Source organism: Pygocentrus nattereri, chromosome 18, assembly GCF_015220715.1.
Source record: "Pygocentrus nattereri isolate fPygNat1 chromosome 18, fPygNat1.pri, whole genome shotgun sequence".
In the NCBI taxonomy this organism is placed as follows: domain Eukaryota; kingdom Metazoa; phylum Chordata; class Actinopteri; order Characiformes; family Serrasalmidae; genus Pygocentrus; species Pygocentrus nattereri.
Window position 1 is genome coordinate 22,192,313 of NC_051228.1, and position 27,065 is coordinate 22,219,377.

Here is a 27,065-nt window from a genome sequence, read left to right on the forward strand (position 1 = left end):
CACTGCGTGTTGATGATTTGGGGACATTTGTTTCTTTCGTCATCTCTTCCATTTTCCTCTCCACCAAAATTTCCATGAATCTGCTCCTCCCTTCCTGTGTGCTTTTATGTCCGTACTCCTCCCTCACTGTCTCTTTCCTCTCTGTCCCTCTCCTGCCTCTCCCTTTCCTCACCTGTCTCTCTCTCATTCTTTTCCCTCACTGTCACTTTCTTTTTTTACTCTCATTACTCTTTGCTTTTATTTCTCTCTTTTTTCTTTCCCCTCCATCCTCTCTCTCCATCCCCACTCGTCCTTGCGTGTCCTCTCTCTCTCTCTCTCTCTCTCTCTCTCTCTCTCTGTCTCTCTCTCTCTCTCTCTCTCTCTCTCTCGCTCACACTCTTTCTTTATTTCTTACCGTGTCTCAATTTCTTTTACATTCTCTTTGTCTCTCCCCACTCACTCTTGTCCATTGTCTCTCTGTCTCTTTCTTTTTTCTCCACCCTCTCTTTCTCTCTCTCTCTCTCGCTCTATTCCTCTCACTCCCTTTTTTATCCCTTTTCTTTCAATCTGGCTTTCTCCCCCTCTCTGTCTCTCTCTGACCCCTCTCTCCTTCTCTGTCTTTCTGACAGATTGTGAATGGAAGTCTGTCGGTTGGCTCAGTGAGCAGACAGACAGCAGGACGATATCAGTGCCAGGCCTCAAACAGTGAAGGAAATGAGACTCGCACCACACAGCTCAGTGTCAAAGGTCAGTGCCCTCATGCCCTTCTCCTCTCCCACTCGTTCAGACCAGCCGTTGATAAGAGTTCTCTTGTTAACTCATTCACCATTCACTGTGTACAGTTTGTTCTACAGTGAATCAGCTTGGGGCGTCTGTGAAACATACAACAGATTTATCACTGAGGATTTAAGCAGCACTACAGAACAGCTAACACACTGTATAAAGCACTATTTATCTAATAGGAAGCAATTTTGAATGCACTGCTTCTCAAATCTAACCCCAATTTCCCTCATCTAACACACCTGACTCAGCTCATCAGCTAATTAACCACCCCCTCGAGCCGAGCTCTTAATTATGATTAAATTATGAATAAACAAAGCCGAATGAGGCGGTTTAGAGAGAAGGGAAAGCACAAACTGTACAATGCGATAATATAAGACAAGAGGTGCAAAATCCTGATCCTGATGTACGTGCAGTATCATTATCTCAGATGCATTGTAGTTTTTTTGTCCCAGTTAAATTGACTGAGCAAATCCTGCCATCTAGTGGTGAGTTTGAGGAGTCTACTGGAGTTGCACTGCAATAATGTGAGAAAATGCTTAAGTATGAAGTAGATAAATAACACTCAATGATGCACTGCAGCGTCTGCATGTGTTTGAGTAGATTATAAGTTGAATGAATAATATAAAATTTTATATGTCATTTTAAAATCCTGCAGATAAATGTACAAAATGATTCCACTATGATGATAGGACTGTGCTACTGTGTTAGTGCTAAGTTTTAAATCATAAAAAAAAGCCGGGAAAGGTTTAGATATGTCCAGAAGGATCAACAGAGCTATAAAAGCTATAGAATGCAGATAATGAAACGATTATAAAGTTGAAGTCCGGAATGAGTATTTGGAAAAAGGTGTTCAAATCTCAGAGTAAAATACAAGAAATATTTAGAAGTTTGTTGTTCCTTTTTTTTGGCTCATTACAGGTCCTCCTGTTATCATAACCCCCCCAAAGGACACGGTTCTCAACATGTCCCAGAATGCTTTGCTGCAGTGCCAGGCAGAGGCGGACCCTCCGAACATGACGTATGTGTGGATGAGAGAGGAAGAGAATGTGTACCATATAGAGTGAGTTACACATCATCACCCTTCATTACAAACACACAGTGGTGGACAGTACGCAAGTACTTTTACTGTACTTTTTGAAAATATTTCCAGTTTTTGAGACTTACGTCCTCTCCACTACATTTCACAGCAAAATGTTGTACCATTTCCTTCACTACTTCCTGCAGTGCACTAAGAAATAAAAAACAGATCTTCATAATATACAGAAGAATATTATTTCCATGATATACAGAACAATATGATTCACCTTCACAGCTCAGTCTAACCAATCCTGGCGCCTGAAGACACAAGAGGAGAAACATTTGTTAGGATATCTCACAATACGTTTGCTTTTGATGATGAAGTATGTGTAAAGCAGACACGTCTGTGCTTTAACTCAAGTAAATATATGAATACATTACCATTAATTGTATAATATTTAACCAAGGATATATCTCAAGGTTGAGTGATATAAGGGTAATAAGCTATACTGTTTTATATATAAATCATTACAGCATGTCAAATTTCTATTCCACTTCTAAACAGCCAGATAAACACAATTCACCAATTTCTATTTAGATCTCACTAATATAACACTGGTCATTTAACTTTCTGCTTTCAGTATCCTCTAAATGGGTCTCATTTTAGCAATAGTTGCTGTGGTGTGTGGAACAGTTGCCCTTCTGACTATCACTAACTATCGCTAGCGTAGCCGAAACTCTACAGCTTCAAACACCACAGAACAGGTTTCATTTCAGCTTTCTGTCACTTCTTGACTTTTGCTCTTTCAGATATTAGTTTTTAACCATCTGCGCTTGTCCCAGCAGAGCAGCAGTTAGTAAGAATCAAACCTGTATTGTGTGTGGTACTGTTTGGATCTGCAGCCTGCTCGCTAAGCTAACTTTAACGTTAGCAGATCAGGCTACAGATCCAGAAACCACGGAACAGGTTTAATTCGTCTTTCTGTAGCTTCAGCACAAGTTACTCAACTTCACTTGCTCAGATTTGAATCATTTGCATCTAAACTTTGGTGTCAGTGCTTTAGTTAGCCAGACTCAGACATGTTCTACTGTACTGTGGTGAGCACAGTTGTGATCATTGTAGTAAAGCTAATGTTAACCAGCTCTTATCTCCTAGTTAGCAGCACTGTTTATCATTTAGCAATAGTAGATTGTAGATGATTTGGCATTTATTGAACGATGGCTTGGAAATTATGACACCGTGTTTACTTATTTGGTAAGCATGGAATTGAACTAAACATTTATTGGCTGCTTTCAAAGGACCCTAAAAAACCAAACAGCCTTCAGTGACACAATGGCCAAGAAACTTTGGATTTGAGACATGGCTACGGATTCACATGGATATTTTGTTGTGTTTGCATGTTTTGTCAGATCTCTAAAGTCTCGTGTGAAGGTGATGGTGGACGGCACTCTTCTTATACCCAGTGTAATCCCTGGGGATTCTGGGAACTACACCTGCATGCCCACTAACGGCCTTCCAGCTCCACCCTCTGCATCAGCCGTCCTTACTGTGCAACGTATGTTTGAGTGTGCATGTTTGAGCACTGCAGATTAAACTCCAAGTTTTCAGTCCAGAATTTCTCCTGAAGCATTTGGTCTTTTAGGGAGTGGATCTCATTACTGTAATTGCCTATTAACTGGTTTGAGGAGTCTGCTCTGTTAAGAAGCCTAAATCCAACTGGATAACTTATGAAAACTCAGTTACATAATAGTCTTTTCTAAAGGATTTTTTCTTAAGATCAAATTTACTTAATTTTCTCCTTATCCCAAATGTAGTCTGTCAGTCAAGAAATGTTGATGTCTGAAGTTTACTTTAGTTTTGCGCTGGAGGCTAATTAAACTGACAAGTAATGGAAGCTAACACACTTTCTTAGCATTGTGCAAACTGCATGCCTAAACCATCACACATGTCCCTCAAACTGTCGAGTTGCTAAATAATCGCTAATAAACTATGCTATGTCTTATAGATTAATCTGTTTGTGAGTGCTTAACAATATAATCTTGAAGCAAATGAATATATAATAAGGCTCTGAAGTCTGTAGTCAGCATCATGACCATATTACTTATTCCAAGTGTTGAGATTTCTCTTTGAGAATAATGTTGTTTACAAAAATCACTGCTGGGCCCTGTGGTAACAAAACTGTTCCAAACATTTTTGTTCCATTTTGTCAAAGGATCTTTTCAATTTTGAGGTTGTTTAATAGTTGAAATATGAATAATGCTACATGCAAGCTAACGTGAGCACTGAAATGCAAAAGTAAGTCAAAATCTGTTATACACCAACATCAGCTACTCAAACTGCAAAACCACTTAAGCATCACATTTAGTAAAGCATGTTTGTGTGGGGTATTTTAGTGAGGTTTTCAGTCGTGTGGTGTGTGATCAGTGTGCTGCAGTGTTAGCTTACATGGAGAAACATTGGTATTTACACACCTTATCAACAGAGGGTTCAGCTGCATTCAGAAGAAAAATCTTGATACAGCAAAATGTACAGCAAAATGTAAGGTCTGGAACATTATTGTTTACTACAGGATGTGACAGTGGCAATTTTCGAAAATGCCATTTATTTTTCCCATAGAGAAATCCCTTCTTATACAGGCAGCGTCTACAGAATGACCACCTAAGCAAACCTATTTGAGGTTCTTAACTGTGTTAGTTTGCCCCTCTAACAGACCCTGCGCTGGTGACTCAAATGCCTGATCAGACCTTCCTCCCGACGGGGATGAGTGGGGTGATCTCCTGCCCACTGGCCGCTGAACCCCCGCTGCTCAGAGTGGACTGGACTAAAGATGGGAAAATGCTGGACCTAGGAGCTGTAAGAGTCCACTCTTGTGTAATACTACTGAATACCTGACTACACTGCTGCTTCTCCCTCTTGACTTAGCTCAACAAAGCTTTATTGGCAAGACCATATAAACCCCTTAAACTCTGAAGGCCTGTATTTGACCTACAGTTCAATTCCTCACCCTTATTACATAACTTACACTTTAGTTTTGTATTATTTTATAGTGGTTACCAAAAAGTCTTAAATTAAGAATAATGAGCTCATAATTTAAGGCTGTTACAGTGTTGCCAAAGCATATAAATCTGTTTAGCATACATCAGTGCTACAAAATACACATACAGACAGCTGACCACACAAATCGACAAATACAAAATAAATATAGCACTGTCTTATTATTTTAAGTTGTTTAGATTAACAAATTAAGTAGGTTTTTATTCCTTTTCCTATCATTTTTGATTGTTTATTAACTATTTTCAAATCAGCAGGTGGGTCATGTTACTGAGCTCTGCTGAAGCCTGAGTAGACTGATAAATCAGTGTAATGATCAGTTATTAATCTCAGTGTTACTGAGCTCTGCTAAAGCCTGAGTAGACTGATAAATCAGTGTAATGATCAGTTATTAATCTCAGTGTTACTGAGATCTGCTAAAGTCTGAGTAGACTGATAAATCAATGTAATGATCAGTTACTAATCTCAGTGTTTCTGAGCTCTGCTAAAGTCTGAGTAGACTGATAAATCACTGTGATCAGTTATTAATCTCAGTGTTACTGAGCTCTGCTAAAGCCTGAGTAGACTGATAAATCAATGTGATGATCAGTTATTAATCTCAGTGTTACTGAGCTCTGCTAAAGCCTGAGTAGACTGATAAATCAATGTGATGATCAGTTATTGATATCAGTGTTACTGAGCTCTGCTAAAGCCTGAGTAGACTGATAAATCAATGTGATGATCAGTTATTAATCTCAGTGTTACTGAGCTCCGCTAAAGCCTGAGTAGACTGATAAATCAATGTGATGATCAGTTATTAATATCAGTGTTACTGAGCTCTGCTAAAGCCTGAGTAGACTGATAAATCAATGTGATGATCAGTTATTAGACTATATCAATCAATGCATTTATCAGCTATTTATCTCAGTGTTGCTTTTGAGGCGTGATTGAACTGAATGTCTTCCCAGTAGTGGACATATTTAATAATATTGTGCATTGGTGTTGTACTGGACTCATGCATGGGGAGATTATGAGACCAGCAGCGAGGAAAAAACCATGTTACCAGAAGAATTTCATAAAATTCTGCCAGTAACAGTGAGATACAGTGCGAAGGAAGTAAAAATTAAAACAGCACTTTTTCCTATGTGCTTTGCTCAGCTGTATTTTACTTTATTCTAAATGTGTTACTTTTTATGTATTGTGTCACATTAGACACATTACTGAACACATTTGGGACAGGGTATTTAGTATTCAGCCATCCCTGCTTTTTGAAAGTATTCTGTATTCTGTGTTTTTAATTGTAATTTTATTATTTTATTGGCATATTGCCATTTCAGGTACAATATTATATATTTTCAGTTTGCCCTCTTCTCTTTCTTTACTGCTGTCTCGGTTTTCTGAGAGCAGAAAACAGGAGACCATGTTTTTGGCCATTATTAGAACCTGATTTTAAATTTTTAAGGAATGCAATTTACGATGCCTTGTAGTGTGGGATTGAAATTTAGAGAGTTAAATATGGTAAATGCATTATTAAACATATGGTGACAATTCAAATTTCTCTCTCTCTCTAGTATCCTGGATGGACACTGACCTCAGAAGGGTCCATTGTGATAGCAACAGCTAATGACGATGCTGCTGGTGTTTACACCTGTACACCTTATAACAGCTATGGAACAATGGGCCAGTCTAAGCCCACCACAGTCATCTTACAGGTAAGATTTAACACTTATAAGTCTAGAGTTATTACTGCTGTATGCTGAAGTAATTAGGAAATTGCTTATGGTCATTGCAATGCAGTTACAGTTACCTTCACTTTAGATTCTATATTGACAGTATAAATCTGGCAAAAATGTTGTTCTTTCTGTCTCAGATTCATATATTAATAAAATACATTCTATTCTACAAACAAAAACAAACATTGTATGGATCAAAAGTTTAGAATCTGCATTTCCCATGGATTTTCTCCACTTGTTTCAAGGAGCTACAAGTATTAAATTAATATAAAATCATACTATTTCTGGCACATTTAGAAGAGATGTATAACTGGCAGCTCACCTGTGACGAGGAAGCACAGTCAGGATGCCTGTTATACATCTGTTCTTAATGTCGTAGCTTAGTGTATGCTCTGTTGAAAGATGCCTGGTCTGTGAGTTAATGAGCTCTTTATGAGCAGAATGTGGTGTTTTGGATCAGAGAGACAGTGAACAGCACTGTAGAGCAGCTGCACTGACACTGAGCTGCACTGTGTGAACAGGATCCTCCGTCTCTGCGGCTCTCTCCCCGTGAGGAGTACCGGCAGGACGTGGGCAGGACCCTACTTATTCCCTGCCAGGCTGATGGAGACCCCCCACCTAAAGTCACCTGGACCAAAGTGAGCGACCTGGTCATTTACATGCACAGCTTTATTAGACATGTAGTCCACTTTACTGAAAATCACATATTCACCTTTTCTTTCTCTTCTTTCTTTCTTTTTTCCAAAATCAATCTTTTTCTCTTTTTTGCATATTTGTCTTCCTTGTCTTTCTTTGTTTATTTCTTTTTCTTTTCAATTTTCTCACTCTCAATCTACATCTTTTTTCTCTTTCCCATTGTTTACTTCCCTCCCTCTTCCACTTTCATTCTTTCTTTATCCATCTCTCCATCTTTCTCTTTGTTATTTCTCTCTCTCCTCCAGATTGGTTCCTCTACTCGTTCTCTGTACTCTGTAGCAGTGAATGGCTCTCTGCTGCTGCAGCCTCTCAGTAAAGAGCACTGTGGACAGTGGGAGTGCAGTGTGGCGAACCGTGTAGCCACCATCACATCCAGAACGACAGTCTTAGTGCTGGGTGAGTAATCCTGACCACCGCACTGGACATGCTAATTTCTCAGTTTAGCACAGCTGCCTGAAGACATAACACTCAAAACAGCTGTATATACGTAGTTCATATTCCAGAATATTCCAAAAATGTTATCTTCCAGTTTACCTATTTGTGTCAATAATTGCCTTAATATGCTGGGAATTGAATACTGGCCAACATTGTTGAGCACCACTTCATTAAAAATGCTTTTATACTTGTTGTCTTCTAGTTTTGTAAAACAAACATATTTCCACTGACATAAATTCCATCAATATTGATGAACAGATGAATAGACCAACAGGGGGAGCTCCAGAATAGATGGAAGTTGCATTTTTTGCCTTTTGGCTGTGAAAAACAGCTAAGGAGTTAAAAAAACGATTGACTGCAAACTCATAATACTGTCTTTCTTTCACTTAGGGATGCTTTTGTTCACATACAATCTTAGGCAGCTTAAGTATTTCAGTGGAAAATAATCAATGCTGTAATTTCAGTTCTGGAAATGATGAAAACTGATTTTTCTTTCTCTTCACTGGGTCTTTATACAGTATCCTGCTCTCTTGTGTGTGTGCATGTTGATTTGTGTGACAGGCACCAGTCCACATGCTGTATCCTCAGTGTCTGTAGAAGTCAGAGTGAATCAGGCCAACATCTCCTGGGAGCCTGGATTTGATGGAGGTTTTACACAGACATTTACCATCTGGTCAGTGTCTACAAGATCATCATCTCTGCCCTATGTGTGTGTGTATGTGTGTGTGTGTGTGTGTGTGTGTGTGTGTGTGTGTGTGTGTGTGTGTGTGTGTAGCATGTTCATATTCCAAAATGTATGTCCATATGTCCAAAGTGTATGCTTGCATTGCCATTTTTATATTCTTATATGAAGTGCTTTGGTGAACACAGCACAACTTCAGCTAAACTGCTGAGCTAATCGTTATGATGTATGCAGCAATGCGAGCCAAGTGAGCTAATAGAATCACATTAAGGTTAGAGGGCAAGAGTATGATTTACAAAATGACTTTGAGCTGCCCGATAGATTTTTAAACATGGTTTGCTCATATTTTAACAATGTCATGCCTACACAAAAGGTCTATTTTGCTCTTTTAATAATGTGATGTCTCAATATGATATTGCATTCATTTATAGATGGTACTTTATCTCAAAGTGAAGTATTGTATAAAAGTCAGAGACAACCCATTCACTTATTAATTTCCTGTAAAACCAGCCATTAAGTACAAGTTACTGTCAGAAATAAAAAAAAAAACAACTGAAAATGAACCAAAAGCCTCAACAGCTAAAAGTATAATTTACATTTATTACAGCTTACATTCTTTTCAAAGAAATCTGCAGGGATATTTTTCAGTCTAAGAAGTTGGTTGCATTTTCTACTTCTCGTAAAATTTAGATGTTGGAGGCTATCCCAGTGGTCTTTGGGTGGAAGGCAGGATGCACTGTGGACAGGCTGCCAGTCCATTAGTTTACAAAATAATTTCATCTAAATTATATCTAAATTACTAGGGATGCTATTAGGGACAACAAAGAACTGCCTAAAACTGTCATTAATAAGATGAGAGAGCTATCTAGCTTCTTTCTCTATATTTTCTCCTGTTTGTTTGCAAGCTGCTTCATAGGATCTATATGTCTGTAATAGCTGATACATTTACCTGAGAAGGAACTCATGTAAATCATAAGTAGCCACTAATGACTTATTCAAGGAACCTCCTAGTAATCCTGTAACAACTACCACAGATATCACTGCATCCACCTGGCAATCACTTGGAACAATCAGAGACACCATATTAACCACCTAACAACACTCTAGCAGTCACCTTCAACATCCATGCAATCACATAGCAAGATCCTAGCAACCACCAGAGATACTATAGCCATTGTTTAGAAAGCACTTAAATTTCCATAGCAACCGCCTAACTATGCCCTATCAACTACCTGAAACACCCCACTAACCCTGTAGCATTATACAATGGCACTCATTTAACAATACAACAGTAACCACCTCCTGTACCATAGTAACCATATAGTGCCACCCTGGCAACCCCCTAAGATGCAATAGCAATAATCTAGCAACATCCTAAAAACCACCTGTGATCACAGAGCAGCTATACTCTAGCAACCACTTTAGCTACCTTAGCAACCACTTAGAAATGCATTAGCAACCAACTGTCAACCATAATCAACGATAGTGACCTAAGAACCGTCTAATAAATGCCAAGCAATACCTTAACAACCAGCTCGAACCCCATAACAACTGCATGTCAACACCATATCAGCTACCTGGACTACCATAACAAACCTACTATCATCCACCTGGAATTACTTTATAAACCTAATCCACAACTTATTTAAATTGTCAAACGTTTCAAAGTTTGTGCAAAACTGTAGATTGTAGTTATTACTATTATTATTATTATTATTATTATTATTATTATTATTATTATTATTATTATTATTATTTTCTCTGCAAGTGTTTGTCTCTTTAAATAAAGAAAAAAAAGAAAACACAGGTGGCTAAATGTCTTGTTCTCCACTTGTTCACAAACCAGGTATGAACAGGGCCTCACACAGTCTTTCTCTCTTCCTCTCCAGGCTAAAGTGTGCATGCTCAGAAGGGGATCAGCAGGAGTGGCAGTCAGTCCCTGGACCGTCCTCTGGCACCAGCCTCCTCGTCAGTGGCCTCTTTCCGTCCACAGAGTATCAATTCAGCGTTCTGGCTCAAAACAAACTAGGCAGTGGCCCGTTCAGTGAAATCACCACCGTCAGAACTCTGAGTAAGAACCAGCGCTCATTTAACAGCTTGATAGCACTCAGCCTCTGGATCTGCCTCTCCCCCACGCTGGCCTGACCCAGTGTTAGGCCATCTGTCTGTCTGTGTTGTGCACGCTGAGAGTAATTGAATCTCTTCCTGCTGCCGACTCATCTCAGCAGCTTGTGGAATTAGTGATAATTATTTTTCATTTTGTTTCCTATTCAGATGCACTTCCTATGGTGTCCGGGCTGGAGCCACCGACACTGCTGTCCTTCAATCAAAGCTCTGAGGGCGTTTATCTATGGTGGGCAGCACCGTCAGCTCAGCAGCCGCCAATCGACAACTTCATCCTCCAGTCACGTCTCAAAGAGGGGGTGTGGCTAAACTTAGATGAGGACATCAGTGTCAATCAGAGTGAAATGCTTGTTCTGGGTTTACAAAAGGTAAGGGCTAGTTGAGCTTCACCCACAAATGTCTTTTTTCATAGCTGCTGTTGCTGGTTGAACAACCATTACAGAACATTGGCAAAAGTCAAGCTCAATTAAATGAACAACTGCAGAACTCAATTTAGTCAAAATGCGAAATTTAATTAAAGTTTTACAAATAAAACTTATTAGTTTTATAATGGGGTCATAATGTCATGATTAATAATCCAACGTATCCAATGACAAGAAAAAAGTTACAATACAGCAATAAGCTTTCATTCCATTCTATAAGTTTTATTCATAAGTTATTAAAAGAAATTATAATGTTCATAAGACTACATGACACCTGCATAAGCTTGTCATGACAACTGACATAACCTTGCATAAATGTTTATATAGGCTTATTCCAGTAGATGTAATTTGCTATAAAGATTATATATGCTAATTTTGATCAAAGCTAGCTAAAGTACCCTTTATGACAGGTGACGTCTATTGGAAAAAGCATTCATACACATTTATGTAGGGTTATGTCAGTTGTCATGACAAGCTTATGTAGATGTCATATAGCCTTAGTGTTACCATGACTTTATTAACAGTTATAGCTATGATTCTAATGATTTATGAATGTATTATAACCAAGTAATGCTCATATATTCTTTTAGACATGGTATTCATAAAAGTGTTTCTGAGTAGTATTTCATTTTTTGTGCAAAATAAAAAAAATAATTTGTATAATTTGTATAAACTGAATATGCCAGCCGTTTTGGCACAGACTTAGCACTTTAATATAGCATAGCTGTGACCCATCCCCAGCGACAGGCCTGTTCAGGTGTAGACTTTTAGATTGTGTAATCAAGTTACATGTACCCTGTGCAATGTGCTGAAAAGGGGACCTGAATATCTGACATATGGCAGAGAAAAACTTTGAATTCCTCCCCATTCTCAAGCCAACATCCAACTATGGGGAATGTCTGTTGTGGACAAACCTCAGCGGAATACTGTAAATTAAGGTAACATTTCATTTGAATTGCTCATTGTAGATGCTTACTTAGCATTTAATTTAAATTTAGCTAAATATCTCTTAAATATCTATTCTCCCTAGTTTTCACTAACCTGACCCTAGCCCTGAACCTAACCTTAACCTCAAATCAAAACCTAAACCTAACCTAAGCCTTTAAATTCTGACCCTTACCCTAATGCAGATGACAACTCAGTTTTGTTGTAGACAACCTATTGAAGGCTATAAAGTAGAAGCTAATTAAATCATGCACAGTTTACATGTATACATTTTGAAAAAAACTCATAAAAACTGAGCTGTGGGCTACAGTTTCTCATTAGAGTGAATGGAATTGTTGGCAACGCTCAGTAAAGCTTGTCCACCTCCACAAGAGTAGTTGTGAAAGCGTCTGGTAGATCATGGCTCATTGTGGGCGGATCAAGGTCAATTAGAGTTTCCTACCTCAGTATTTACAATTCAGTAGCTTGACAGTTATCTTGACCTGATAGATGCAACTCCATTGCCCTGCTCTTTCTCTCTCTGTCTGTAGAACTCTAACTATGAGCTAAGACTTCTATCTCGCCGTGGGGAGCAGCTGAGCTTGCCCAGTCGGTCCATCAACGTGTCCACTGTGGGTCAGTAAGATGAGATGGACTCAGATTATTAATCATCCATGGATTGTATTGTTTTTGTTTATTGCGCAATTCTGAGCTGTAGCCACTTTAGGTTTTGTCACCTTAGCATGCAAGGAAAAATTTGCACATGCAAGGAAAAGTCATTGCACATGAAGATACATAAAAAATACAGTACAGTTACATTGTCATGTGTTTTAGTGCCTTATAATATATATATAATATATATTATATTATAAATTATTATAATATATTATAATAATTGTATATGCAGCATTTACTTGTTAAGCTTCTTTAAGGGAGGAACCTATTTGAAAGGAAATGTAGACAAGACTCCTTTGATGTTACAGGCTTGGGTCCGACTAGTTCTCGCCTCCTGGAGTTTGTTCCCCAGCCACTCCTGGCTGGATTAATGGGCGGAATGGGATTCCTATGCCTCGCACTCCTGTTGGCTTTAGCCACGGTATGTGTGATTGGCCACAGGAGACGCCAGCGACGCAGAAAGAGGATGGAGGGTAAAGAGACTGCGCTTTGATACATTCTCAGCAATAAAAACGTCTTACAGACTGAGGTGTGGTCTACCCATCTCAATGAGAGGCACTTAGTACTCTGTGCCGAAAAAGAAAAATGATCATCTCCCCAATTAGCATCATTTTACCTCATTCATTTGCATTGTCTCATGCCTTCCTTCATTTCAGACATTCCTCCTGCTTTGCATAAAAGCCCATCTGTGAAGTAAGTGTACTTCATCAATATGTCATAATTCAGCTCATTTCCTCTTGCCCACATGGTAAAGGTACTCTCTGTGAAAGTTGCTGGACAGTTTGGGATTTTCTGTAGTAAAATGAAAATGCGTAGTGTTTTTAATTAAACTACTGAAAATGCTGAGAATTCTGTGTGGATTCCAAATGTTTAATTGATACCACATGTGAAAATCAAAGAAGTATAAAAGTGTATACATCATTAAGCTGACATAAGCCAAAACTAACTGCAGGAATCACAGAGGGTAATGTTCATACTTATTTCAGTGAGTGATTCATGCTTTAATCCCTTGGTCCGCACTTCCTGTCTCTTTTAGAGCTGGCTTGGCTCCTGGCAGCCCTGACAGCGCCTTGAAACTCCTTCCATCTCGCCCCATCTCCAGCTCCTCCTCCTCTTCAGACCACTCCTCTTATAGCAAGTTCAGCCACAGTGACTACCCTGGCCAGAGACAGCAGCTTCTGCCCTGTGCCCACCCTCCCTCCCACTCCCTACCTGAGAGTCATCTTCACAAGTCCCCGATCTCCAGTGTGGAGTTCATTCACCGTGGCCCAGATGGCCGCTTTGTGGTCGAACCTTTTGAAGAAATTAGCACTTCAGCTCCTGCTGGACACATGAAACCAAGGCAAGAACTTGCCCAGTCATTGGTCAGAGCTGAGGATGCCGTGATTCGCAAATCTCAGTCAATACGATCGTATAGGGATGAGAGACGTCATCCTCCTTTCGTCCTGTCAGTGGACATGCCAGCTTGTGGATCTGACATCTTTCCATCTGGTAGAGTGCAAGCAATGGCCAAACACCTTTCCCTGCGTGGCTGCTGTTCTCAAGAAGAGGAATTTGCAAACAGGGCTCCAGACCAGTCAAGCCTTTTCTCAGAAAGCAGTGGTTCTGTGCTATGCCCACAGTTGGACAATATGTCCCTGAAACGGGGCAGCACGCGTTCGACTGCCAGTACCCTAGTTTTGCAGATGGAGCACGAAAGGGAACAGGGCAATCTGAACCGCTGCCTAAAATTGGCCCAAGAGAGAGAGGAACTGGAACGTGAGCTGCGCAAGTACTGTCTCAGTCAGGACACTGTCGTCCACTATAGCAAGAAAGGGGGGTCACTCAGGGTTAAACAAAAGAAGGCCCCCGAGGTCATGGAGGGGACATTGTGGAAAGGTAGGGGAATGGGATCCTTGCATAGTAAACAGTTGTCCAGCAGAGGTCACTGTCTTTCCAATGACACCAATAGTCTAGGAATAAGAGCTTCTTCCTGTATTCCGTGGGAGGCTACTCCTATGATGTCTACTAGTGACTTGGTACAGAGTGGCCATGGCAGAGCTGGTGAGTGCTTGGAGGACTCTCATTTGATATCAGTTCACCGGAGATCCAGAAGTCTGGAACGAGGGGAGCATCAGAAGTCCCATACTAATGACCGGAGGCGGAGACGAACCATGATTGAAGGTGCCCCTGTATGTGTTGAGGGTGAACTCTTTTATCCCACACTGGAAAGAGCTCATTACACTGCGGAGGGCAGCCTGAAGATTCCAGGGACCTACAGTCACAATGAACACCGTATTGTCCCCAGTGTGAGTAACTCATTAGATAAGCAGCAGGAGAGGATCAGAGGGCAGGCTGGCCATGCTGGTGATTATGTGGAGATGTCTGTGGATGAGCCAGAAGAGCAGACTCCACTCACAAGGTCCATGATAGACTGCATTTGTGATACACTAGATTATCAAAGACCTAGTTTATATCAGCTAGAAAGAGAGAGTCAGATGGAAAATGATTCAGGCTACAAAACTATTCGAAGAGGCTTAAGGAGGGATCTGGGGAAGCTGAGTGATCAGTCAAGCAGAACCTTGCCTTCCCAAAGGCAGACTCTCCACAAAAGTCTTAGCGTGGGTTCCCAGCATGAGAATCACCACAAGAGTACCCCTAGTTTGGACTCCAAATTGTACAAGGAGCAGTTCTTGACCCCCGATGCCTGGATCGACTCACTGAGCTCCTCTCCTTTTACGTGTCGTCCTAGTTCAGAGCTACAGAAGCACCATTTCATTCCCAACAAGAAAACTGATTCACAGGTGCCTTCAAAAATTGAGCAACAAGACTCCCATCCTCAGCCTGCCTCTAACTCCCTCGGTGTCTCTACCTTGGACCCCCACCAGCACCTAGACTCCATGCATCACAGTCCAACCACCTTGCCACTAGAGGGCTCCAGCTGGTCCCACTGCCACTCCTCACTAGACCAAATGAGCCAGAGACATGACGAACAGGAGGAGGAAGATGGGCCAGAGGTGGATGTGGAGATCCGAGGGTACCGGGACATGCCGGAACCTGAAGGGAGCTGCAGGAGCTATGCTAGCCAGAGCAGCGGCAGGGGGAGCCTGGATCATCCCAGCAGCAGGCAGTCCCTATCTCTCAGCCCCCCTCTTATGAGCTCCCCTGAGACCACAGAGGAGAGTGACAGAGATGACACAGCCTCGCACAAGCAGACTTTAAAGGAATGGTAAGAGCTGAAACTCTCTTTTGCTTTACTTTTTATCTGTTTATTCATGAATGTTTTTTAGAGAACCATGGTATAGAAACCAAAACACAGTTTGATGTACTACATATTAATTGTTAAGGTTTCACAATGTGCAGTTCACTTCCCAAACCATACAGTATAGAAATTGAAAATAAGCTGCAAAAGCAGCCTAAATTAGCTCTCATGGTGACTGCCCATTCAGCCTGCACCACAAAAAAATGTGAAATCATCTTAAATCTACTCAAAATAACCAATATTTCTCATTTGATGATTGTTGTAGGAATAATATAGAGTGTTTAACTTATTTCTAGATGTTTTTTGGTAAGTTTGTCTTATTCTATTGAAAAATAATTAGTCTTATTTCTGGAACTAATGTAGATATTTTTGCTAATTTCAAAGCAAAATGCTTAAATGCTCCATATCATTAAAAGTGAATTTCTCATTGTTTTTCATAAAAGAGACTGAAAGTAGTATGTAAATGTTAGTAAAGTTTCAAAAAATACCATTCACGTTCACCTAGTGTGTAAAGTACATATAGTGAAACTATGCTCCAAAAACAGCCTGTTGTGAATTACTTCTTTCTTTGATGTCACATGAACCAACTTTACCATCTGTATCCATCTATTCAGCCTACAGATGTTTATCCCCATCCATTTATATCAAAGTTTTAAAGATTGTTTCAGCTTTAAGTGCTTTAATGGGGCATAATACAGAGCATCCAAACAGAACAGGGCTCAGAAAAATGAATTCTGATCATTTCTGGTACATAAAAACAAACAAACATCTTAAGTGGACAAAATGTGGGATAAGGGCCTTTTAAAGCACAAAATATATCAGCCAGTGGAAAAGGACCACTTTTTACTAGATAGAATTGCATAATTTTAAGACGTCTAGACATAAGTTAAAACATATTTGAGTGTTTTATAAACATCTCAAAATATGAAACATAGGATATTTTGATTAGATTCAAGACCATTTTACTTGCCGAGAAATCATTTTGCAGCATTGCCTCAATGGGCTGTCATATGTAAATGTGCTCATGGTTGTGACATCAAAACCATGAGGTTATTAAATTTGGCTTAGCTTACATTTACAGACCATATGAAATATAAAATTCTGGAACTGGAACTGTACATTTTGAAACTTAACAATGTCTACATAGGACAAAAAATGGTTCTGGTTTTCCATGACAGTATCCTTTAAAGAATTCATGGCTAAACTGACAGCAGTCCATTGACATTGAATCGGTCAAGAGACAGTGTATAGCAAAGTTCTGGGAATATGACATAAAAATGATAGAATGTAGGCATTTTAAGCTCAGCTTAGTCCTCAGCTTCCACACAAATGAATAATTAAACCCCTTATAAACTGAATAAAGTTAGGTGGAGAGAAGATAAAGTGCAAAACTGTATGGGTCAGGGCTCTGTGGCTGATTTCCACTGATGTAGTGTGTACCAGTATATCAGTACAGAGGGGTTACATTCTTTCTTTTTTGTTTTGTTTCAGAATATTCAGTTAAACATACAGCTAGAAGCAAAATATCCTCAAAATACATTGCTTAAAGTTTAATAGTGTAATATTTGAAATTCGTGACCTCTTCAGATGAGCTCCACAGCATTTCCTTGTTAAAGGTTGGCTTTCAGGATGTGTGCCTCGTCATTAATTAAACACAATGCCTTTTAATACTGCATGTGCACCTTCTGTCCCTGGACTCTCAGCATTTTCTCTCTGTACACGTCTCCAGTCCCAGGAGAGCCTCCGTGGATGAAAACTATGAGTGGGATTCTCACTATGTCTCCATGCACCCTGCGGACCCGAAAGCTTCAGTCAGCACAGACGGCCTGGAAAGAAAGATCCGGAGCGAGGAAAGGCAGAGGAGTCATGCCGTGGACGACAGCAGGCCGGGCTTCAAAGATGAGAAGAAAGGTGGGAGGAAATTGGTGATTCAGACAATGCTTGAAAGATCTTCTTCCAGTAAGACCGTAGACCCACAGGGAAATTAAATAATCGCATAGAAACAGTGGCAGCGTAAACTCATAATCCCTTTTCAATCTGTCTGATGCTTATTATCTGTCACCTTTTGCAGGGAAAAACTCTTTTTAGGTTCTTTCCAACTCATTTTCTGTTTCATTTGTCTTGCATGAACTCAAGGTCTTTTCCCCTCAGTCAGTTTGGCGGGTTCTGTGCCAGTGAGTGTTGTCCCCAGCTGTGAAGAGACTGCCCTGGCACAGGACATCCTGCATGGCTCCACGTGTTACCCAGACCCAGAGCCGGATGCAGTGTTATTCTGAGCTTCCACAGTAAGGACATTTAAAATGTACGCTGCTTATCTTTGCAGATGACATGCAATATGACTGACTTTTGGCACCAGCCAAAAGTTTGGGTACATCTTATGAAAGGACTTCTCTTTATTTTAGAACAATAATGAAGAATTATGAATTAACACATGTGGAGTTATCCAATGAGCAAAGAAAAGCATTTAACAACCTAAGACTAACTCGATTTTAGATTCTTTAAAGTAGCCCAACTTTACTTTGATGCTGCTTTACTTACTCTTGGTGTTCGCTCAAGCAGCTTTATTGAGAAATACCTGGAAAGCTTTTACAGTAGCTTGAACAATATATATATACATACATACATACATATATATACATATATATATATATATATATATATATATATATATATATGGATCAAAATCAGTGGCCTAAAATGACTTGGAAATAAATTCTGGTTCCATTGACTTCCATTAAATGTATGTATGTTTTTTTGTTCTCCTGTGAGGTTTTGACAGCAGCGAGATATATATATATATATATATATATATATATATATATATATATATATATATATATATATATGCATGTAAACTAGAGAATTACACAGAAGCCTCAACAATATATAAATCAGAATATAAAATAAATTCTGAATTAATATTTTGTGTTTTTTTTTTTACACCTCCAAAAATGTTTTCATGATCCAAGTAATCCCAAACACATTCAGTGATGTTGAGGTCTGGACTCTGGGGTTGTCAGTCCATTGTTCTGAGAACACCAGCAGATTCTTTGTTTTGCAAATGTTCTTTTTTGTCTGTGTCCTTTTCTCTGTGAGGCTTCTTGACAGCTGCACATTCCATAACACTGAGTTTTCTTCTCACAGTGGAAAGATGAACAGAAACACCTGAGTTTTTTTTTTTAGATCTGAAGCAGCTTGATTTTCTCCTCTCTCTCAAAGATGAACGCATTAAGTGCTGTTTATCTGATGTTGTGGTCTCAACCAGATCTTGCACAGTTGTTCTGAATCTTATTTTCTGTGTAGCTTTAAATCACTGCTTAAATGGCAGTTTCGGAAACACACTTACTTTACTTTGACTTTTCTTTCCCTATGCAGTTAGATTATTTTCTATCTAATCTTATTAGAAACATTCTCAGAAAAAAATACTTAATGGCTGTTTTGATTGAACTAAATGAAAGGTGGTTAGGTATAATTCTTTTAAAATATTTTAATGAAATATGATATAATATAAATCCAGTGGTGCCTAAAACCGTTTTGTACAGTAATATAATATATATACATACACCCTTATCTTCTTGACTCCTACTAGAGCTTATCCCAGTGATCACTGGGCTGAGGGCAGGAAACACCCTGGATAGGTTGCGAGTCCATCCCAGGCAGACACACAGACACGCACAACTAGGGATAATTTATAAATCTCCACTTGGCCCTGCTGCAAGTCTTTGGACTGTGGGAGAAAACTTCCAGACTCGGAAGACACAGGGAGAACATGCAAACTCCACACAGAAAGGACTTGGCCAAGGAACTGAACTGAAACATATATATATATATATATATATATATATATATATATATATATATATATATATATATATATATATATGTGTGTGTGTGTGTGTGTGTGTATATGAAATAATGCAAGAGATATGTAAAACCATTTTGTACAGTAATATAATATAATATAATATAATATAATATAATATAATATAATATAATATAATATAATATAATATAAATCCAGACAAAAAAGGTATGAATGTTTCAGATCAGGTTTGTCACACTATATTTTCTTACTAAAATGCTTTAAGAAAATCAATTTCTTGCTAAGTAAGAATTAACAAGTTATGTATAGTTTAGAACATTGTTCTCTCATCGGGTGAAGGAGGGGCACAGCGTGAGTAACTTTCAGACAGGTCCAATTAAACCTCCATATGGGCCACACTTTAGGCAGACCTAATTCAAGCATATGTTTGGATCAAAAAGGTACTGCATATATAAATAATGATATATGAAGTGTGCCCAAACTTTTGACTGGTAGCATACGTGAGTATACTTAGCATCTAAAGGAAAAGGACGTTTGAAGTTAATGTGTATTCTAATGTGATTACAGCATTACAGGTTTTTTTTTGTTTGTTTTTTGCTTTACAGTATCTTCTCAAGCAGAAACAGAAGCCTGGGGAGCACTGCTGTAGTCCTCACACGCCCCAGTGGACTGAACATTACTGGAAGTCGATGGACTCTTTTACTTGCAGACCCAGAAAGCATGTCTTCCTTTCTGTAGCTGAAGAGACTTTCACGCTGCATGACGTTCAGCAGGATTTTGGCTGTTTGTACGGCCTCTCAGTGTTCAAAGCACTCGTGTTGAGAGTCTGGTGGCATATCAAGGAGAATGCTTTAGCAGAGACCCCCCCGTCATCGTAAACAGTAAGCTGACTGCTTGCTGAGATCAGTGACTGCTTTGTAATGCTGATATACGATGGTTGCATTGCTGGATTTTTTTTTTGACAAATCCAGCTGCCCACGCTGACATCTGGATCCAGAGTCATTTATCCTGAATCTGATAGATTGAGAGATGAATGGTTGATTGTGCCCACTTCACATGGAACAAGGAAGTTATTCCCATCTCATCAAAACTCACTTGAACCATCTGTGGCTGACTCATATTTGAGACACGCTGCCTCTTTCCCAAATTCAACTGCAGCTGTCCATTCACCTGGAAGTTTGAGGCTTGAACGGGATAGCCATAGGTGTCTCACTTGATCCAACCTCACTGTCTGGGTTAAGATTAGAGAAGCAGTCTATCATGAGGTAAATGCATATGATGAAAGCCTTCCTTCTGACAGATTCCCTCTGAGAATGGCATGACAGGACATGTGTGGTGATTGGTGCCACAGACTGTATGAGTTAGCAGATTGTATAGCATAAAAGTGCCTTAATGGAAAGTCCATTAGCACATCAGAGGACAGCAATCACACCGGGGAGTAATTGCCCTTCCCAAAAAAGTTCACATGAAGGAGATTGGAGTGAATCAAAGACAGGAGTTCGTTACAGAGGAAACTTCTCTACACCTTGCTTGTACTGATCCTGTCAGGCTCTTGTAAGCATTTTCTAGGACCGCACGATATGGACAGAATGCTGGCGTTGCGATTGCTGTTAGTAGCGATGTTAATAATTAAATGATTTACTGTTAGCTGACAGTTACATGAATGTTTGACCAGTGCTTCTGATTTTATAAGTTAATTTAATTTCTGATACATGATTGATATTTGAATAAGTGGGTTTATTTAACTTGAGGATTGTTTTTAATTGTACGCATGAGGGCACAAGAGCACAACTTGTTCCAGTAACTGACTGAATGATGCACAGCTCTGACTCTTGACTCCTGTCCATCTAGTTAATGGACTGAACTCCTCATCTCCATTTAATTTTAGCCAGTAATGCTACAGCCATTGATAAAGGGATATTGCAGGGATTAAACTATCACCATCAAAGCTGAAAAGCAGAGATCTATCAATGTTATATAGATTTTTACTTAAATTCTACACATGAACTTCAAGCTAACCCCAAGCTAGGCCATATATGTTCATAGAAGGCTGCTTTTTTATAAAATAGAAAAAAAACAACCCTAAAACATTGTTTATATAAAGCCCAGTGATATTTTCATGGGTTCTATTCAGGAGTTTAGGTTTGTCGTTTAATGTTTAATCACAAACTAATAAATTGACTTATGTTGGATTATATCAACGCCTAAATTCATCAGAACACCCACTGTGATTGGTCACTAGCCTAATTTGCATATTCCAACCCACTGTGATATCAGTATTGCAAAGTTCATTATCGTGATAATGACCAACAAACAGTATATCGTGCAGCCCTAGTGTATACCCTGACTTGCTATATGCTTAAGCTGTATTTTGGTAAATCAGTCCCAAAATAGATTTTTAAGGTGGCCTGAGGTCTCTGCACAGTTGATCCTATAAGAGCAGCGAATTACACCAATTTATTTGGAGCCAATCTGAAAGCACATAGTCTGCCAAAGGCATAATTCTTTTATAATGACACTGGATCTGGAACAAAGCATTAAATGTCAGGCCAATTTTCATAGGAGCACACTCATCTGAACTCTGTGGCTGCGGCCTCAGTGAGCTAGAGATACGGCAGACATTTACATGCTTTTTATACCTGCCGTTGATACTTTGATATAAGCTTAGGCAATAGTGACGCCAGTGACTTCTTCATTAGTGCTGAAGAGAAAGCCTAGTAGAAACAGATGGCCTTAATGAGATCTTTCACTGGAGTCAATAACAGATAGTGGGATGTTACAATTAAAACAGGACTGGCAAATTTGCTCCAGGGTGAGGAAATGCCATCAAAGCCCCAAGAATGAGTTAGCAAACCAGTGCCACAGCTGCCCACGGCATTTCAGAGTTTATTGAGGTAATAGCAGTGTTTTTTGGAAACCACTGTCACTCCAGTACTTAAATCTGGCTTGCAACTTTTTGCTTTAGCTGGTTTAAATGTGTAGAGAAATACATAATTTGCTTATTCAAGCTCTGCCCATGTTTTCTTTCAAAGCAATTGTTGCAAGTTGGACAAGCTTTAGAGAATGTTGACAAAAATGCTGTTTGATCTAATGAATTTGGGTTTGAGTTCACATTTACTACATAGCGTTGAGTTGCCAGTTCAAAATGGCCTGCGACGTTGTAGTCAGATTGGAAATTTGCCACTATGCTAATGTGGGGGTGGGCAATTTGATGATACTTATAATCAGTTATCAAGGCTAAAAAAGGTAACACTTCAATTGAAGTGTGTCTACGTAACACATTCACTGGACTACTATGTTATTTTACTGATAGACATTTTTTAAAATAAACGTCTTCATTTTTATTTGGAAAACTAAATATATTTTTAGTGAAATGCCTCATTTATGGACAGCCAAAACAAAATGACCTTGCTTCACCCTTTTAGTCATTAAGTGCTTTGACACCTAGACACAGTTTGCTTATACTTTCAACTTCTTTTTAATGATTTGTTTCTTCTTAATCATTTGTCTTTTGCAATTTTATTCTTTCTCAGTTTAACTCAATATCTTCTATGTGTTAATTAACCTATATTTAACTCTCTTGGGGTTCAATGCTAGCACTGTTAGTGATTTTCTTCCTGGCTTATGGTATTAAAAAAGGCACAAGTATAATTGTGCCTTGGTTATCCTGTTTGATTCACTTCTCTTTGAGTCTAAATGTTGCACTGCTATGCCAAGTATTAATAAATTCTGTTTTGTCTTTACCTCAAAAGTGATGGAAGCTAGCCAGACTGAAATTCATGTTATGTAGATCTTGAGATTACAATACAAAGTAGTCTACATCTACAGCATCTACAGGGAATGGATGAACATCATCACCCTGTAAAATTGAGTGTCACCATCACACTGAGATTTAGTCAAACGATTGTTCATAACATATTTATGAGTAATTTACTGTCCATATAATAAACGAACATGCAAGTCAACAAATGCTTAAAAAAAACATAAAAAGAAGCTGAGTGTGAAAGTACTTAACCAAGCATTGTTTTTTTGGTTGACCAGAAATGAGGTGTTTTATTGAAAATTATATAATTAAAAAAAACTTTTATTTTGAAAAAGGCATTCAGTAAAATGACATAGTAGTCCATATTAATGGCATATAAACATGTCTGCTTAAAAAATGTTGATTTGAAATGTTGAATGTTGAAGTGTTTATATAAGATGCTATGAATGTTGAATGTGTTATGTAGACACCCTTCAAGTGAAGTGTTACCAAAGAAATGTTGTGATTTGTATTGAGAAAATATAGAAAGTTATATTTGACATTTTTTAAATATAAGAAGACACATTCTGATAAGGTAAGCTTAAAAAACGATCTATTCTAACATGCATACAAAACTTCTGACACCCCACATCTTGACAGAAACTAAGATGTGTCTGACAGTTTCTCATTTGGCTGAATGAGATTTTTAGGATCTGTAAAGCTTGTTAAACCCAGCTACAGCTAAAGAATGAATTTGTGGGCAGAGCATCAGTAGGCCAGCTGAAGACCAGATAACAGACGTCCTCTCTCCACTGTCCTGTTTCATATCTGACAGTCTTATCTCATCCTGTGCAGCATCAGGAAAAGGGAGATAAACCACTTAAGCCCTGTTATTCCTATTCTGAAAGATTCTGCACCTGAACTACTTTTCTTTGTTTGTGTTTGTTTCCACTTTCATCACTTTCATTGACTTGTCTTTGTTCTTTTGGCAGCTACCTGATATGTTGAATTGGGTGCACCTTTTTGTTCACAGCTTGCGGGGTGTGTTTGTTTTGAAAACGTCTGATGTTCCTCAGTATTGTTGCTCAGCTTAACAAGATCCTGTTTTCCTGCTTTAATGAGAGGCGCCGGCAGACGATAACTGAGGGCCATGTAATGAGAAATTATGTGTAAAATGAGTTTGATTACCTGCTTCATTGACTCAGGTATTGTAGACGACGTCCAATTGTTCTGGAAAATCAGATACATGATACACTTCTTCAGATTTCAGCAGGCAAACTGCAGGAAATAATGAAAATATGCAGTTAAATCAGGGGGGTTAATTAGGTATTATGGTTTCTTCTAGCTTTTTTGGGCAGCTACTGTCAATCCTGAGTTGCATGCATACTAATAGGTTTACACTGCTTGTTTCAATTTTTTTTGCTCAGGAAGCAGCGGACTGTGCAAAATTAGGGAGAATCCCTGCTGACTTCCTTTGAAATTGAAAAACTCTTAAAAAGCACTTTCCTGAATATACTGCCTTTTTAGGTAGACCTGACAGCTGCAAATAAACCAGCGTGATTCGCTCATCATGTGTTTGTGATTGATAAGAAGCGTCTTAAGGCGATCACGGCAGGTCCAGGACATGTCTAGTTAACAGCAGGTTGCTGAGCCATACTGTCAAAGTTGGCTACTTTGGGTGCTTTGGGCCGCACTGTGCAGTGAGCTGTCCAAATCGTTGAGAAAGGTGGTCATTTTAATGTCCTGTGCAATGCCATGTCCTGTCTATCTGTATACTGACTGAATGACAGAATTGGGGTTGGGAGAGGTGATGATGCAGGCCAGATGTGAGCTCAGCCCAAAATTGCTTTTTCATTGTTCTATTTTGAAATGCTAAAATGGAATTCATATCTGTATCGATTTATTTTTATCTGAAATGCATATACTATAAAATATGCTTTATACTCTAGTATGACCAAAGTAATTGGCATATAAGAAAGAAGAGCATAGCCCTACTATTTTTAGAGAAACTGTCTGCTATACAATCAAGTTTATAGAGAGTATAGTTTTTTGCAGATGATATTTCTGTACCATTATGTATATGATGTGAAATTTGTGTGATGGTGTGTTTTCTTTGCCAAAAAGTGCAAAGCAGATTTCAGTAACACTTGCTGTGTTCATTAGGTTTACCTGACCCTACCTAGACTCACCACAACTGACATAAACATACATGAACAGCTATAAGGTTATTCCAATAAGAATCATCTAAAATCATAAAGCCTGCTTTTGTAAACTTTGGTATCAAGTTGATGTAAAATTTGTTTTCAGACTTGTTTTGGGGTGAAATCACATAACAACAGATAACGTTATAACAGATACTGGAGCTTAGTCTGAATCACAGTGGCTTAATTGCATGCAGTATATGGCCAAAAGTATGTGGACACCTGACCATAACACCTATTTGAGCTTGTTGGATATCCTATTCCAAACCCCCCGCCCCCCCCTTGTGGCTATAACTGACTCCACTCTTCTGGAACTTTATAGTTGACACAGTGCATTCCCGTATGTAGTGTTTGCCTGGCATCTGCCAAACTTAGCTTCATCCATCAGACTGCCAGATAACGAAGTGTGATTCGTCACTCCAGAAAACACATTTCTACTGCTCCAGAGTCCAGTTGCTGCATTCTTTACATCAGTCCAGCCGACACTTGGCATTGCGCATAGTGATCTTAGGCTTATGTGCAGCTGGCCATCCATCAGAATTTATTTCATGAAGCTCCTGATCCACAGTTCTTGTGCTGATACTGCTATGAACTACTACTACTACTACCAACTATCAAAAAGTTGAAGAACCTTCAGTCTATGGAGATTGCATGGTTTTGTGCTTGATTTTATCCTCCTGTTAGCAGTGGCTGAAACCTCTGAACTCAATAATGAGGAGAGGTGTCCACATACTTTAAGCCACATAGTGTATTTATGAACTTATAAACAGTAAAATTAAACTTTTATGTTTTATGTCAGTTGCCAAGAAGGGTTTACGTAGGTGTCATGCAGCCTTTTGAGCACTGCCCCACAGTGTAAAGTGTTACCCATATTTCTCTGTATTTACTCTCTTATTTCTATTACATAACTATGTTGCATAAGTCTTAGGCACATGTGTACATACGTGTAGCAGTTGTTTCAGTTTCCTTTTTTTAAACTGTTTTTATGTTCATCTTTTGTTTTATTTGAAACCAAACCTACTGCTTTTGGATTTAACTTGTGCTTCTCTTTTGTGTCATGTTGTGAATTTTAATTGCTGTATGAAGACTTTATATATTAAAGGTATTGAACATAAATTTTAAGTTATATTCCATAGATTTTTCAGTGCTGTGCAATTGAAACTGAAGTGTCATTTCCTTTAAATGCCTTAATGCCAGGCGGTTACACTCCAGATCCAGGAGTGACTCATTAGCCACTCTTAACGGAAGCAATCTACAAACTGAGAGCTCCTTCATCCACTAGGATGTGCTGTACCTTCATAAATTAAAAAAAAAAAAAAAAAGCCAAAACCTCTACAAGGAAGGTTACAGTAATAAGCCCATATGACTGTACACGGTTGACTGACACTTTCCACAGTGAACTGAGACTGGATGTGCCTAAGCACTAATTCATTTGAAAAACCAACCGTAAGTTATGGAGGAAAAATATGAAAAATAAATGCATAAAAGTGTAAATAAATAAAAAAGGATATGTGCAGTATAAACAACAAAAATTAATAAGTAAACAGTAAACATGAT

General features: G+C 38.8%; 1 protein-coding gene across 2 annotated transcripts in view; it reads left to right on the forward strand.

Annotated features, from left to right (window-relative positions):
- Window positions 1-26,604, forward strand: part of igsf9a (immunoglobulin superfamily, member 9a) — a 56,395-nt gene extending 29,791 nt beyond the window's left edge. The window contains exons 6-22 of one of the 2 annotated variants that reach the window (XM_037547560.1): window positions 609-726; window positions 1,681-1,822; window positions 3,190-3,335; window positions 4,491-4,633; window positions 6,382-6,522; window positions 7,065-7,181; window positions 7,485-7,635; window positions 8,236-8,347; window positions 10,246-10,427; window positions 10,631-10,848; window positions 12,378-12,462; window positions 12,810-12,974; window positions 13,158-13,194; window positions 13,538-15,709; window positions 17,472-17,653; window positions 17,879-18,044; window positions 20,171-26,604. In XM_037547560.1, coding sequence (XP_037403457.1) covers window positions 609-726; window positions 1,681-1,822; window positions 3,190-3,335; window positions 4,491-4,633; window positions 6,382-6,522; window positions 7,065-7,181; window positions 7,485-7,635; window positions 8,236-8,347; window positions 10,246-10,427; window positions 10,631-10,848; window positions 12,378-12,462; window positions 12,810-12,974; window positions 13,158-13,194; window positions 13,538-15,709; window positions 17,472-17,653; window positions 17,879-18,018 — 4,251 coding nt within the window. In that variant the 3' untranslated portion in view covers window positions 18,019-18,044; window positions 20,171-26,604. The remainder of the gene's footprint in view (window positions 1-608; window positions 727-1,680; window positions 1,823-3,189; window positions 3,336-4,490; window positions 4,634-6,381; window positions 6,523-7,064; window positions 7,182-7,484; window positions 7,636-8,235; window positions 8,348-10,245; window positions 10,428-10,630; window positions 10,849-12,377; window positions 12,463-12,809; window positions 12,975-13,157; window positions 13,195-13,537; window positions 15,710-17,471; window positions 17,654-17,878; window positions 18,045-20,170) is intronic. The other variant, XM_037547558.1, reaches the window with a different exon arrangement.
- The last annotated feature ends 461 nt before the right edge of the window (window positions 26,605-27,065 follow it).